General features: G+C 35.7%; 1 protein-coding gene across 1 annotated transcript; it reads left to right on the forward strand.

Moving 5' to 3' along the window:
* Nucleotides 1-3,970: 3,970 nt before the first annotated feature.
* On the forward strand, nt 3,971-7,402 carry LOC136218506 (NAC domain-containing protein 91-like). The gene is made up of 6 exons (XM_066005409.1): nt 3,971-4,332; nt 4,435-4,712; nt 4,929-5,204; nt 5,763-6,077; nt 6,226-6,699; nt 6,783-7,402. The coding sequence occupies exons 1-6, from the start codon at nt 4,158-4,160 to the stop codon at nt 7,074-7,076; spliced, it is 1,812 nt and encodes a 603-aa protein (XP_065861481.1). The 5' UTR covers nt 3,971-4,157; the 3' UTR covers nt 7,077-7,402.
* Nucleotides 7,403-15,918: the final 8,516 nt, after the last annotated feature.

A 15,918-nucleotide genomic window follows, 5' to 3' on the forward strand; every position in this document is an offset into this window, starting at 1 on the left:
GAGCCTAAGCCGAGCTTGCCAACATGGTTATGAGAATGAGGAGCGTACATTTGGAATCCAGTGCTCTGATTGGTCCATATGTTCTTCACAAATGTACCCTCCAGGTTGCCTTCGGCAACATGAAGGTGACCGAAGGTCACGGCTTCAGCCGATATCATCATCCTTTCTTTCTCTTCATAGGTTAGGGCCCACCTTAACTCTTTAAGTTATATTGGGCCTCCTTGAGGTCAATCCAAATAACTTAAGACGGTAACAAATGTCCCCCAGTAACATTAAGACGTCTTTTAGGCATTTTCAGAAATGATGCGTGGCATTCTTTCTTGATTGTGACATCATCAATAATTATTTCTTTGCCGTCAAATTAAAGATATCGTAATGATGATAAATGCTTTCCTTTGTGTTTTCAAGGATAAACGTTTGAACTACTCTCCCCCCTTTCTATGATTTGAATCTCCTACCATTTTCGTCTTCTCTGAAACTTGGAACTAAGAAAATCTGCCGGTCTCTTCAACAAGAACCTGAACTTTCTCCTGAGCCTTTGGAAATTTCCATCGAAGAGTCTGAATCTCCTTCTCCTCAAAATCAAGCCATTGAAATGGCTGAGAACCTTGAGGATGAAAATTCCCCAGAAGGGAAAAAGGCCAAACCTACAAAATCCAACCCCAAAGCTTTTGATCAGCCTTCTACCATCACCAAAGCTCGATTAAAATCTCTTCCAGACGTCTACCCCTGATTGAAGGAATTTTCTCTGACTATGCCCGAAGGTAATGACAGAGTACATCTCCCCCCTCCTTTACAAAGATGGGTATGTTTACCTTGTTCATTGAGTGGGAGATGGAGTTTCCCCTACCTCCGGGCATACTGACTGTTGTTAATGAGTTCAATCTCTGCCCATGCCAGATTTCATACCAATCATCCGTCCAATCGAATGATAGAAAAACAGAAAATAATTTTTTTTTGAAGAAAAAACAGAAAATAATTTATACTATATATAATTACGGAAGCAGAGAGAAATGAGAAGAAGTGTTTTAGAGGTCTTTTTGATGAGTTGTCAACGTAGTAAAAAATCAGATTAAAAATATTTAATTAATTAAAAATAAATATTTAATTAATTAAAAATAACAAATTTATATTTAGAATATATTAAATAATTACTAGCCTATTAATTAAAATAATAAAAGAAAGCAAGAGTTACGGGAAGATGAAAAAACACAAAGCAAAGGAAATCCAAAAGTCGCAAATAAACTTCTATATAAAGCATGATAGATAGTATTCCACCATTATATTCATTGGTCACGATAGATAGTATTATATTTCTGAAGGTAAATATTCGATTTTTTTCATATGTTGTAGTTATTTTGTTCGCAATTATGTTGTTGTTTTATTTTTATTAAACAATAGTTGTTATAGTTTCATCTTTCAGATTCATTTATGTTGTTACCCATGTTCTATACCTCTCGCTATCTTATCCATGTTTTTTTTATTTGTCTTTTTTTCTAAACTGATAACTTTAATTGAAGAAATCCGACAGAAATAGAAGATGCATGGACAACTAAAACCGGAAAACACAATGACTAAAATAAAGATTTTGTAAATTTGTATTCTTTTTTAGTATATGTTGCTAGGTGTTATCATTTCGATTGCTAACTCTTAACTAAAATTTAGATTTTCGGCTTTATATGAACTCAATTTTTGGCTTTCTCAATTGTGCTGTTGTTTTATTCTTATTAAACAATTGTTGTTATAGTTTCATCTTTCAGAGATGAAATTCCATTTCTGTCGTTATCCAGATTCCATACCTCTCGCTACCTTATCCATGTTTTCTTTTTTATTTATTTATTTTTCAAAATGACTAAAATAAAGATTTTGTATATTTGCATTCTTTTTTAGTATATGTTCCTAGGTGTTATCGTTTTGATTGTTAACTCTAACTAAAATTTAGATTTTCGGCTTTTTATGAACTCAATTTTTAGTTTTAATTGAAGTTAGATTAATTTTTCTAATTCGGAACATGTTGAAATCCACTCATTTTTTTAGTTTGAGTTTAGCTAATTGATATGGATTGTATTTTTTATTTTTATGCATTTTGGTACAAATAGATATAAAGTTTCACAAGATAGTTGTTCATTGAAGTTTGAGACATATTAAATAAAATATTAAAGAGATATTGGAATATTATACTTACAATTAAGTTTATTTCAATATAAATTATGTTATATTATTATTATTATTATTATCAAGAAGTTATTTTTCCCCAATTTTCTAGACAAGGAGATTGTAAGCGTCTAATACGCTTGATAAGATGTTTATTCTTGAAGAATGTGGATTATGCTAGATATGAATTCAAAATCAAGGTAAATAAAAATAAATTTTGATGCTCAAAATCCTAAAAATGTACATTAATTATGGATATTGAGATAATTTCTTTTGCAACATTAGCTTATATAATTTTTAACTATTATATTATGGTTCGTACAAAATTGTTAGTATTTCAAGAGTTTTTAACAGATGAAAATGAAATATGATCATAGAACAATTTATTGAAAAATATTAATTAAGAAAATATTATTATTTGAATCTCTTCAAATTCTCAAATGTTGAGCATAATGATTCTAATTAATATAATTAATTTCACATATTAATTATAAAACATTTTTTTTTTGTACTGAGTGGTTACAATTGCGATTTAATTCTATTTAACTAAAATTAATTTATGGACTTAATACTTCATTAAGAAAAAATAAAATGTTTAATTAATGGGAAAAAATATTTTCACTTTCCTCTTTATACGCTTATGTCTCGACATTCTCTCTTATTTTCAAAAAAAAAAAAAAAAACCCCCGAGAGGAAGATGGTTCTCTCCTAATTATCTTTTTCGTCCCTTCATTTTTTTTTCAATTCTTTTGTTTGTTTTTCTTACTTACAAAATTCAAGAATATATAATTATTAGAAAATATTAATGAAGTCAAATAAGTGATATCTGCGAGTATGACTGATATTCTATATAGTGAAAGAATGAAGAACAAATTGATCGAATGTCTTGATGAGATATTACGAGATAAAAAAAGGAGAAACCACCATCTTAAACTGATTCAATTAGATATATTGGGTTATTGTAGCAGAATGAATAATTGAATTCGAATACTTGGTGATTATGAAATTCCATCAACCAAAATAATTATCATCAAGATGAATTTGTGACTAATTCTTACGAAATTTATTTTTTTATATGTAACATATTGAATTGATAAAGTTTCTTCATATGCAACATTAGAAAAGTATTGATTGTAATAGTTTATAGAATAATATATTGATGTTGCTTCCATTTTAACATAGATTGTAATTCTTTTGTATCGTAGATATAATATTTAATTTTAATTGTAGTTTAATTCAATTTTTGTTTAACCTATATTGTAATTCTTTTATATCGTAAATATAATATTTAATTTTAATTATAGTTTAATTCAATTTTTGGTTTTTTTATTATATTCTAATATATTTCTTAATTAATCTGCTATTTTATTATTATTGTTTCACAGAATATTTGGAATATGAAAATGTATTAAAATTTCTAAAAAGTACAAATCATTGAATTTTGTAAAAATAAATAAATCATTCATCTTTAGTTAAAATTCTATAAAAAAAAGTAGTCAATTATTTTTAAAATTAATTAATTCCAAATATACATAATATAAATTTTTTTCATAGCATGATATAAAATTATTTAAAAGTAAATATGTCAATTTATTTATTTATCTAAATTATATAAAAGTTTCATACCCCGTGCATCGCACGGGTTTTCGACTCATTACTTTATAAAAACAAATAACCATATAATCCAACTAAGTGGAGGAAGGAATGTCATTTAAGGAATTTAACATCTTGAAGAATGGCAATATCGGAATTAGAAAAAGAAAGAGAAAATAAAAAGAAAAAGATATAGGAAATGGACTCCATGGAACGCGTATGACGAACTCAGCGGAGTGAAAACGAGTCGATCGAGTTCTCGTTCACTTTCTCAGTTGTTTCCCTTGGGTTAAAATACTATTATGGGCCATCCTCTTTCTTATCTAATCTGACAAAGTCATACCTTAAAATCTGAAATTCTGCTGGAATCTCTTTCTTTTTCTTAATTCGTTTCTCTCTATTGCTGGTGTATGGTGGACATGGCTGTTTTGTCGTTAAATTCGCTGCCGTTGGGGTTCAGATTCAGGCCAACGGATGAGGAATTGGTGAATTTTTACTTGAGATTGAAGATCAATGGAAATGACAAAGAGGTTAGAGTTATTCGTGAACTCGATGTCTGTAAATGGGAGCCCTGGGATTTGCCTGGTATTTGCACTTTTATCTTCTTCTTTCGGTTTCCTCTATCTCTAACATTTGATAAATGTAAATAGAAAATGTGTTTTTGATTTCGATTCTGATTTGGTGTAGATTTGTCGAATATCAAAACAAATGATCAGGAGTGGTTCTTTTTCTGTCCTCTGGACCGGAAGTATCCGAATGGGCATAGATTGAACAGGGCAACCAACAAAGGATACTGGAAGGCAACTGGAAAGGATCGAAAAATCAAGTCCGAGAATAGCTTGATTGGGATGAAGAAGACTCTCGTATTCTATACTGGACGAGCTCCTCGCGGTAACAGAACCAATTGGGTCATCCATGAGTATCGTGCTACAGTGGAAGACCTTGATGGAACGAAACCTGGCCAGGCAGGTTTCATCTTATATACTCCTCAATTTATCTTCTTTATTTTTATATTAAAAATGACCATTTGATTCATTCTCTGCCTTAAATTTTGGTCTTTATAAGAGCTTGAGTTACTCCATTGTTTGTTTGGTTCTTTTATGGCTTGTTTATATTTGAAAAGTGTTTGGTAACCAAGATAGAGTTATACATTTAACTTTGATTTTTCTTTTTCTTTACAGAATCCGTTTGTCATTTGTCGTTTATTTAAGAAACAAGATGAAACTGTCGAAGATTTGAACTTGGATGAATCCCAAGATACTCGGGTATTTTCTGCAGGAGCAGATGAACCCCATTTATCTCCTACAGCAGCTCAATTGTCTCCAGAAGTTGCAGAATCTGATCTAGTTGCTCATACATCTTCAGTAAGTACACCTGCTTCAAACAATCTACCATCCACCGAGTGCTGTGATATCTCTCAACCAGAAGGCCAAACAACGGATGTAACAACTCCTGAGGTGAAAATATTTTGATTCTAAATGTCTTACAACCCTTTTTCTCGGTGAGAACCGCAAACCACTGATCATATATACAGTAAAACCTCTATATAGGAATACTCTATATAAGAATAACCTCCAATTTGTTATAAAAAATTTCGGTCCCAACTTGGGCCGGTTATAAATAAGAATAACCTCCCAAATGTTAATTGTTATACATAATCCAAGTCCCACCTTTAGAAACTATACCTCTATATAGGAATAATTATGTAAATAATGTGTATATGTATTAAGGATTTAAACAAAATTTATTAAAAAATTTAAAAATTATTGAGATTAAATATGAGTTGGCACACAAATTCCAATGTGTCAAACAACGTTGCATAATTACTTTTTGAATAATAAAAATTAGAGAGTTCTTATTGTTGTTAAATTTATAAACTTTAAGTGTTGATTTTTTTTTTTGGGTACCAAACTCTATATAAGAATAACCTCCCAATTGTTATACAAATTGTCCGGTCCCAAACGTATTCCTATATAGAGGTTTTACTGTATATATTTTCATCTCTGCTTCTTCAGCTGGAAGATTACTTGAACTGGTTTGACCATCCACCTGAGGCTCTAGATGACAAACTTTTTTCTCCTCTGCATGCACAAGTACAAGCTGAAGTGGGATGTTCGTATTATTCCATGCCCAATGATATAGGTAGACGTAACAACGAGATGCAGTATTATCAGGGCACCAATGAAACAGATGCTGCTTATGTAACTAGTTTCCTCAATGACATCCTTCAGCAGCCAGTTGAGTATTCTTGCGAGGAATCTTGCAGCATTAACAACATTGCCTCTGATGAATGTTATGGTGCTTTAGATACTAAAGTGGAAAAAACTTCGGTATGTTTGGATCACAAAACTCATTTCTGCATGTCTCTTGGTGTCAAATTTATGTGTCTGAATTTTTTTTAATTTGATTGTACTGTATCTAATACATTCGAGTAAGTTTGTTGACTTTGGATTTACTTTGTATTTCTCCCCATGACAGTTTGAGGAAGGGTTGCAAAGTTCTGTTGAGCTTGAGGATAATACTGATATAAAGCCTACTTTGCCAAATTTTACTCTTCACAACGAGTCCCTTTTAGGAAGTTTTTGTGCTGTAGAGGACCGAAGCCTGACTTATGAGAATAATGTGCATAGAAACTATAGAGATTTAGGTCCAGAGCAGAATCGTACTCATGGAAGCCAAAATTTTACATCAAGTTCTGTGGATCAATTCAGTAATTTGGAAGCAACAGGCACCCGTATCAATCAAAATGGCTGCAGTGAGACTGCTGGATCTGGAATCCGGATTAGGGATCGAAATCCACTAAGTATTCCAAACACCTCAAACTCCGCTGTACAGGGTAATGCATCTAGAAGATTGCGTCTACAATGTAGATTACAGGTCCAGCTTGCTGAAATCTCAACAGAGTGGAGCTCTAGAAAGGAGGAGCAGAAATTGGAACATACTGCGTCCGAGGTGAGAAGTTTACATGTTAAGTAAACAGTACAGTGTTGTCTGAAATGCATATATTGAATGTTATTGAATTGCAATGTGTGCAGGAGAAGATAGTAACAGAAAAAGATACTACTGTTGATAAGGATAAACAGCATAAGCCTTCCCCTTCTGAGGTTAGTGAAGATATCAGATTCTCTGAATATGAAGGAGTGATGAAATATGCTGTTGTACCCAGAAGGACTACATCCATGTCTTTGTCTTTGAAGGCTGCTTCCTCCCGACATATCTGGTCAATTCCTATGTTTAGAGCTGTTGTGTCAGTATTTTTGCTACTGATCGTAGTGAGTACATGGTGGTGCCTATTGTTGAACCCGCCTAGGGACCCTCTCTCCTTGTAGTTTGCCCTCTTATAGTAATAATTATGTTATTTGGTGGCTGGTGGTGGGTATAGTTTACTTTAGGCAAATCTTCATGTATATCTAAATTAGTTGGTTAAATATATTTAATCATGCTCAGTCTCTCTGTTCATATTTTTTTACTGGCTTGTAGGAGCTTAACTATCGAGAGATTTCTGACTTGTGTATGAGCAGTGTTGAGAGTTCAAAAGCAGTTTATGTCAAAGTGCGGTGCTCTGAACAATTTATAGTTCAAAAATGTCTTTTCTTGTATAAAACCTTATTGATTTAAGGGTAAATGAATTATTAGTACTCTTATTTTTACCTAACACCTATTCTCAGAAACACATATAGTTGAATAAGCTGAAGGTAAATTGTTGAATGAATTCAAAATCAAGTCTCTTGGAGGAGTCCTTTGGAACGATTACACCAAGATGTTTTGGGAACTTTGAGCAGCATTTTGAAATCTAAAATATACTTAGTATTGAAAGGATGTGTTGGAATTATATATCTCGAATTGCTGTAAAGGGGTGCAATGGAAACCCTGCATTCATATGTCTTATCATTAGGTTTCATTTACATTTGCCTTGTAATCAACATAAGATTGCTCATTTCAACACTAAGATAGGAGAAGGAAGTAGTAGTGGTTTGGATTTACACATACGCCCTAATCATTTTACCGGAGTTGGCTCAGATGTGTTTGTTTGGGATTGGTTTTCTCGATCACCAGAGGTTTAATGATCGAAGAGTGCAGAACGCGTATGAAGAACTTTCTACCCTATCTCAAATGGGTACTATCAATAATGAGTATATTGAGGCATTTGAAATGGTCATTGCCTTCATCCTTAAAACCACCGAAGATGAGTTTCTGGATTTCTTTATTGGTGGATTGAAGGAGGAGATTCATCCATGGGTCATAACCTTGCGACGATGCCATGAATTTGCCAAAGGAGAAGGGATGGAATAACGGTGGAGTTAACACTCACGTGACTTCTCATATGTTGCAAACTCAAATACCCAAAGATACAGGTCCATCAAACCAAATCGACCGGGGTTATCCCCACTCAAAAATTTTAACATTTCGAATCACAATTCCTCTACTCTAAATCGCAATCGTGGTTCTCACCACCGAACGAAGAAAGAATGGTCTCTACTTTAAGTGCGCTCAACCCTATAGTCCCCAACACCGCTGTAAAATAGGGGAATTGTGATTAACGGTGATAAAGACTGAAATTTTTATGGATTCTGATCCTTCTTTTTCTGAAGCAACCGATGGAGAGTGTGCAACCTTAGAACTTCTATCTGCCGCTTCATCGATGATTCGCAGCCCTCAAAACACTCAAGCTAACAGGAGAAATTCTAGGAATTCTAATTGTTCTATTAGTTGATTCGAGTGCAACCTATAATTTTATCTCGACAAAATTAGTTCCATCTCTGGATTTGTCCACAAAATCCATTCCTACTCTATCCATTCAATTGGGAGACAACTACATGGTCACAGTTCATAAAAATACTCGGTCCCCCTTTATATTGGCTCAAGCACGTTTTCTTTCAGATTTAAGCTACCTTATATGGTCAATATTTATGTATATATTTAAATGCCTCTCTTTCAAAAAAAAAAAACGACTGGAATCTTATAATAAATGTAGGAACTTAATAATTTCAATTGGAAACGTGTCAACTACAAAAGCATTTGTTGTCAATTAAAATAGTTTCCAAGTGTTTCTTGAAAAACAAAATATATAATTCTGAGTTTGATACTTGATAGGGGTCAAAACCTCTATCTTTGGGTACGGTTTTAGGACGGTTTTTAGTTTAGTTTTTGCTAATAAGCGAGCAATTCTCGCATTTATATGCTTTTGTGTGAGTTAGTTAGAAACTGTATATGTTTTATTTACTTTGTGGTTTAAGCTCGTTTTCTGATCGATTATAGGCAAAAATGGCCAAATTAGCATGTACGTTAAGTTTCCATTATCTTTTATGGCTAATTGATCCGCCAAAAGTCGCACCAAACAGAGTATTTACTCAAAACAAGCGATTGGTGGGTCAATTTAGCCCCGGAACTAATACCGTTTAGAGTTTACGTGCGTGTGTAGGTCAAAACAGGAACGAGTTCGGGCGAAAAATCGCGTCGTGGGAACACCCGACAGTCATGCAGGGCGTCTGGGCATTGCGCTCGTCGAAACTGGGCTTTTTGGGTTAGATCGGCGAGCTGGCTCGCCCAGCTCGACAAGCTGACCTGTGTTGACTGATTCCTGGCCCCACGATGCCACGATCGACCCCACGTCTTCCCACCTGCAAGAGGAAATGAATTAGGTCAGAACGAGGGCCCAGACTGCGACTATAAATAGAACTCTTAGTTTTATTTTGTAATTATCTTTTATCTTTGTAAAAACCCTAGCTTCCACCTTGAGAAATCCTCTCCACCTCCTCAATCTCCTTCAACCTCCATTGAAGAAACCTCCGAAGCTCCATTCACCGAGGATTGCTCAAGCTCCATCCTTAAGTCCTAGGAAGACGCCTGCATTGGTAGACAGGTTCCCTGAAAGGGATTTTTCTTCTCTTTTTATATTCTGTCTAGCCTCTGATCCATGCTATGAATCCTAGGCTCATTGTATCTTCGTGACAATACTTTTCACCTTTAATGATATTATAGTTTGTTTTGTTCAATTGTCTTATTACTTGTATATATTTGTCTTACGCTTTGTCTGATTGGTTTAAATCATTCGATAATCCAAATATTAAGTTGGCACATATTGCGAGCTGAATCTGACCTAGTCAGTGCCTATAGAATTGATGACCCTATAGATGATTAAGCCCAAATTGCCGAGCCTTAGAGCTAGTTTCGGCCTTATAAGGGAATCACGAACTAGGTACCTCAGAAGGATAGGTAGGGTTAATCGCCTCAGACACAAGTGACTTAGATTAGGTTTTAAATCCGTTGTCTAAACAATCTATTTTCATTATTATCGTATCACCCCATGTCCCTTCGGGCAATTACATTGGTAAAAGATCATCTAGGAGTAGAATAACTTAGATAGGAGTAGAAGTAACTTAATTAGGAGTAGGTTAGTTTAATCAAAACCAAATTCAAACCCCCCACAACCTAGATAACAACTGAGATTGAGTAGATCGGTACTTGCAGGAATAAATCCTGTGGATTCGATACCTGGACTTGTCCATATTTTATTACTTGATAACGACGGGGTACACTTATCCCTTAGTCGGCCCAGCGGTGCGACGCCGCTGGGCGCATCAAGTTTTTGGCACCGTTGCCGGGGATTTATTTCTTCTACAATATCGAACCAAAGATCGATTTGTTAGTTTAGGCATTCTTTTGTGAATATCCTTTTTTTTATATCATTTATACTTGTTTATCTATACTTGTTGATATATAATCTTTTATACTTTTCCATACTTGTTCATATGTTGAATAAACTAGGTTATACCTTTTCGATTCCGGTGTATATGTCATACGAATGTAGCATATTATCTTGTAAAAATCTGTACTACTTGTTTCGCCAAAAACAAATTTAAGTATTTCTGTATAAACATGTAAATTTTCATGATGAAATTGTATACTAGATAGTTATGTTTTCCTTCTCCAAGGAAATCATGTTTATTTTATTTATCTTTTCTTTTCAGCATATGCATACTCGATCAGCGGAAATACTGTGTGTCCCTCTTAACCTTGAACTTGAACGTACTCTTCGCAGGAGCAGGCAAACCGGGATCATCAAGCCAGACGAGATTATCGAACCAGAATGTGCTAAGGCCTCCCAACGGGTTTGTCCAGGAGCATAGAGAGCAGGGGCTTGGCATGCTCCCATATCAGTAGCAGAACCAAGGTCCTATGCCACCTTCCAAAGAACCTGATGAGGTGGTGACTCTCTTGAAAGAAATCTTGGCCAGGCTTGCTAACAACGAAGCTTTCTGCAAGGATCTGAGCAATCAGGTGGCTCAAATCAACAGGGACAGATCGAAAAGGCCGCAGGGTTCTCTCCCAAGTACAACGGAGAAGAATCCAAAGATCCTGAGGAAGGACTAAGTAAAAGGGGAAAATCGGGTTTTCCCGGTTTCAATTCAAATTTGAACAATCGATTATGCTTTCAGTTTTTATTTTCTTTATTTCATTTTTTTATGAACACTGTTGATTGCTTTCTTTTGCATTTGTTTTTCGGTTGTCAGCTTTGAAAGTATATGCCTTTTGCTTTCTCTGTGTTAAAAAAAATTGCGTTTTTCGTCCCTAGGGTGCCCAGCTCGGCCGAGACGGGCGAAGTTCGGGAAAAATTCCCGAACTAATATATATATATATATATATATAGGATGAACATTCACCCCCCTTCTTCTTATTCTTCTTCTTCTTCTTCTTCTTCTTCTTCTTCTTCCTTTCTTTCTTTCTTTCTTTTTCTCTCTTTTCCTTCTCTCAAATCCCCAACTCCCAAATCTTCAATTCTAACCCGAAATCGGCAAACAAGGTATGGATTCTTACCTATTTTTGATTTCATGCATGATTCTAAAGTTAGTTTTTAGTTTAAACTCTTGATTTTTGATTTTTAGGTAAACCTAGGTTTTAGGATTCTTTACCTCTTTTTCAATTTTCACTTTCTTTGCTTGTTTCTCTTGGGCTTTCTTGCAAATTAATGACTTCTTGATGATTGATATTTGCTTTAAGCATGATTTTGAGTTTCTAATTTGTGTTTTTGAAGAAATCACTCAAAATTGGGTATTTTCTCCATTTGAGCTCGAAATTCGACTATGCGATTTATAGCCAAAACCTTGATAATATGACTCTATTTCACATCCTTGACATATATTGGTCGTTGGGCCTCGTTAATTTTGCATGCATTAAGAGATACAGGTTAATTACTAAATTTTAGGGACCAAAACCTTGCATTTTGGTCCCTAACTTTAGAAATAATCATGTTTATAAATTGTTTGTTTGGGTAGTTTGGGTTACTATATATATCCTAACTAGTTCATTTTTGGTTACCCTTCTTACTCTCAGGAACTATAGGAAGAAAAGGCATGGACAAAGTCGTTATAGAAAACGAGGTCGAATCCGATGTCGAGTTCATTGACTCATTACAAGATAAGTATGGTTCTCCTTTTGGTTTGGCTAGTGAGGAAGATGGGGAGAAGTATGAACGTTTTGCCAAGAAAAACCATGCCCCCCGAATCATTATTGATCAAAACTACTTAGCGTCTCTAGGACTAGACAAGGATTTTAAGAAAATCCTATGGGCTCAAGGCTGGTACCACCTGGCCACGAAAAAGACTGTCGTTTACGACAACTATACACTAGAGTTCCTAAGTACCCTAAAAAAAGAACCGCCTGAGAGTAATGATTTATATTCCTTCCGGCTAAACGAGAAATATTATCGCCTCCGAGAGCGGCAGATAGCGGCTTGTATGGGAGTTAAGAGCCTAACTGATGCAGTATCGGGTTTTGAAAAACCCATGACTGCAAAACTCGCCTGGTACGAAATGACTGGGAAATCAGGATATAAATCCAGCACCGCTAGCCCGAGATCTCTACGAGATCCACTCTTAAACCTTTCCACAAATTCGTGGCACATAATCTATTGGGCAAGCAAGAGAGTAACAAGGTCTCTAGCACTGAAGTGCTTATACTGTGGTGTGTTGCCAATGATAAACCGGCTGATAATGTCAAAGCCATTTTTGAATGTTTCCGTAGCCAAACAAGTAAAAAGCGCGGGTCCCTTGGGCTCGAATATTTGGTAACCAACTTCATCAAAGACCAGTTCCAAGACACGGTCTTTGACGAAGAGGGTTACCATCCAACACTACTTAACTCCGGTTTTCTAGGAAGATCTACTTTTCAGGCAGTGTTGACCAGAGATCCAGCTCAAGGAGAAAGCTCAAGCAGCTAGCTGCGAAAACGAGCACGGAGACCACCACAGCAGAGGGCAGAAGAGGAAGAAGAGCAAGTGGGAGCTGAAGAGGAAGGAGATGCAGCTACAGTAGAAGGGTACCAAGCGGAGTACCAAGAGCTGGGGGTTCAGGCTCAATTCCAAGCCATGAACACCATGTTGGCTGAGATGCGCAATCTCAACATGCAAACCTATGCTACTGTATAGCATATCGATCAGTGCTTCACCACTTTTGAGTAGATGATGGACCGGAGACTATCCGGATTGGAGCATGTGGCAGCGGACTACTATGAGCGCTATGGCATGGAATGGCCATACCCTCCGGCCGATCAGTAAGTTGTCTTCTCCACCCTAACTTCTTTCACATGTGTTTCATTGTTTTATATGCAATGTTGGAACTTATTGCATGATTTAAGTGTGAGGAGGAGGGGTAGACAAACTTACAAAAATTGTATAAATTTTTGAATTTTTGTTGCGTCGTATCTAGTTTAGTTTTTACATTTTTTTTGGGTTTTATTTATGCTTTATTTATGTTTTTGCATGTTTAGGACCTAAAACCAAAAACTTCCTTCGAATCTAAACTTCGTTATTTGTTCCTAGGGACTGAGAACCGAATCTAAAATTGCATGACAACTAGTTTAGGTGTAGGACACAATCCTTGTATCTATAAGAGCATGAGCTAAAGATTGCATTTAGACTCTACTTTTGAAGAAATGCTAAAATCAGTACTTAGGTAGATAACTTAAGAATTGAAGGCATGTGATATTGAATTTGAGCTTGGGGAGAACTAATAAACACAAAATTGAAACCCAAGAATTGTGAGTTGAATTTGAGCCCAAGAGCGAACATCAAAAAGCTATTTTTCTTGATATTTTTATGTGAATGCTTTGACTTGTGGAAGATTACAGATTTGCACCTAATACTGAGTTGAACCTACATGCAATGATTTGAGATGATAAACGATGAATCAGCCTCATTAGAACTAACCTTTTTCTTTACCTTATTTACTATTTTTCATCTACTCTAGGAAGCCCCTTTGAGCCTGTATTTTGTAGCTTGTAGTTTTTCTTTCGTTCTAACCCAATTTTTGCAAACTATCACTTAGTTTGTTACTTAACCCGAGTTTTTGCAAAGCTCACATTGAGTCTTTGTTTTCTTCTAGCGCTTTCTCTTTGTTTATGGCATTATAGTAGCAAGCCAAAAGGCTAAGAAGTGAATGAGCATCACTATTCAAAAGAAAAAGAAAAAGAAAAGAGACGAACAAAAAGGGGAGAACTTCATTCCCCAATTCTTAAAATTAGAACGTCTTAGAAAAAAATATATAAAGAAATAAAAAGCTCAAATCACTTCATATTTGCTAAAGTCATTTTAAACTTTGTTTTTCTAGCGCTAGAACTCCTAACCTTTGTTGTACCTTTAACCCTCTAACCACATTACAACCCCAATTCGAGGCTGTTTTTGATATCATCGGAGTCATGTAGCATAGTAAAGGAACTCAGATGAACGTGCAAAGTCAACGTAATCCTAAGCAAGAACATAAGCCGCGAGTAAACACTTTAGTCACTAAAATTGTGTGAGGTGTTTTACTTAGCTATCCCCTTAAGCTCATTTAATTGAATATGTATCCTTTTCTCAAGAATATAACCTATGATAATTGAAATGCGGTTTTGGATATCGTGTCTCTAATTTGTACTTCCGAATGCATGTGATTACAGATGCTCGAAATTGTATCAAGCACCTAGTAAAACTAGGAGGTTTCCTAGCTTGCTTGTGATTGCGGGTTTAGTTTTTTAGTTTACTTGGGGACAAGTAAAGTTTTAAGTGCGAGGAGGTTTGATAGGGGTCAAAACCCCCTATCTTTGGGTACGGTTTTTAGTTCAGTTTTTGCTAATAAGCGAGCAATTCTCGCATTTATATGCTTTTGTGTGAGTTAGTTAGAAACTGTATATGTTTTATTTACTTTTGTGGTTTAAGCTCATTTTCTAATCGATTATAGGCAAAAATGGCCAAATTAGCATGTACGTTAAGTTTCCATTATCTTTTATGGCTAATTGATCCGCCAAAAGTGCACCAAACGAAGTATTTACTCAAAACAAGCGAGTGGTGGGTCAATTTAGCCCCGGAACTAATATCGTTTGGCGTTTACGTGCGTGTGTAGGTCAAAACAAGAACGAGTTCGGGTGAAAAATCGAGTCGTGGGAACACCCGGCAGTCACGCAGGGCGTCTGGGCATTGCGCTCGTGATAGCTCCCATTTGTATAGGGTTTTTAGACCCCTTTTAGTTCGTTTTTGCTTTATCTCCTTTTAACTTTAGTATCGTTTTGTTACATTTTAGTTTAAATTAGTAATTTCTAGGATTTATGGCGTTTTCTGTGTTTTCAGGTGTTTTTAGGCCTATTTGATCATTTCCGAACCAGACCCAAGCCTATTGGAGCATTTCCGGATCATTTAGGGACCATCAGAGCACTTTTGGGATTCATCAGGGACCATTAGAGCACTTTTTGGAAGCCTAGGGACCTAAACGGATAAAAGCCGGAGCAAAATCGCCCCATTTAGAACCTGTCTCGTCGAGACAATACCTGTCTCGTCGAGACAGGCCCTCATCTCGTCGAGACAGTCCTTGTCTCGACGAGACGAGGCGGGGAAAGGCGCACCAGCACCTTCCCCCTTGCTGAAATTTGCGGATCGGGCCCTAAAGCCCATTAAAAACACTTTGTAAAAGCCTACATTGCCCACGGAGACATTAGGGTTTCTCCGTAACTCTATAAATAGGGAGCTAATCTTCATTATTCGGGGGGATTAGCCACTCAATAAATCGGAAAGCCGCTAGGGCTTTCTCGCCTCCACAATGTAATTTATATTTTTAGATTAGATTTCCAGCTTTCTAGATTAGGTTTATTTTCAGTTTTGTCTTTTCTTTCAAGAACGATTGATGGGAGAAGCTCCTCATC

Source organism: Euphorbia lathyris, chromosome 2 (assembly GCF_963576675.1).
Source record: "Euphorbia lathyris chromosome 2, ddEupLath1.1, whole genome shotgun sequence".
In the NCBI taxonomy this organism is placed as follows: Eukaryota; Viridiplantae; Streptophyta; class Magnoliopsida; order Malpighiales; family Euphorbiaceae; genus Euphorbia; species Euphorbia lathyris.

What these genes read in the sequence shown, in the direction of transcription:
- LOC136218506 (XM_066005409.1), top strand. Translation starts at nt 4,158, where the DNA reads ATGGTGGACATGGCTGTTTTGTCGTTAAATTCGCTGCCGTTGGGGTTC. An exon ending in GGAGCCCTGGGATTTGCCTG is followed by an intron (nt 4,333 to 4,434) that starts GTATTTGCACTT and finishes GATTTGGTGTAG; the next exon opens with ATTTGTCGAATATCAAAACA. An exon ending in CGGATGTAACAACTCCTGAG is followed by an intron (nt 5,205 to 5,762) that starts GTGAAAATATTT and finishes CTGCTTCTTCAG; the next exon opens with CTGGAAGATTACTTGAACTG.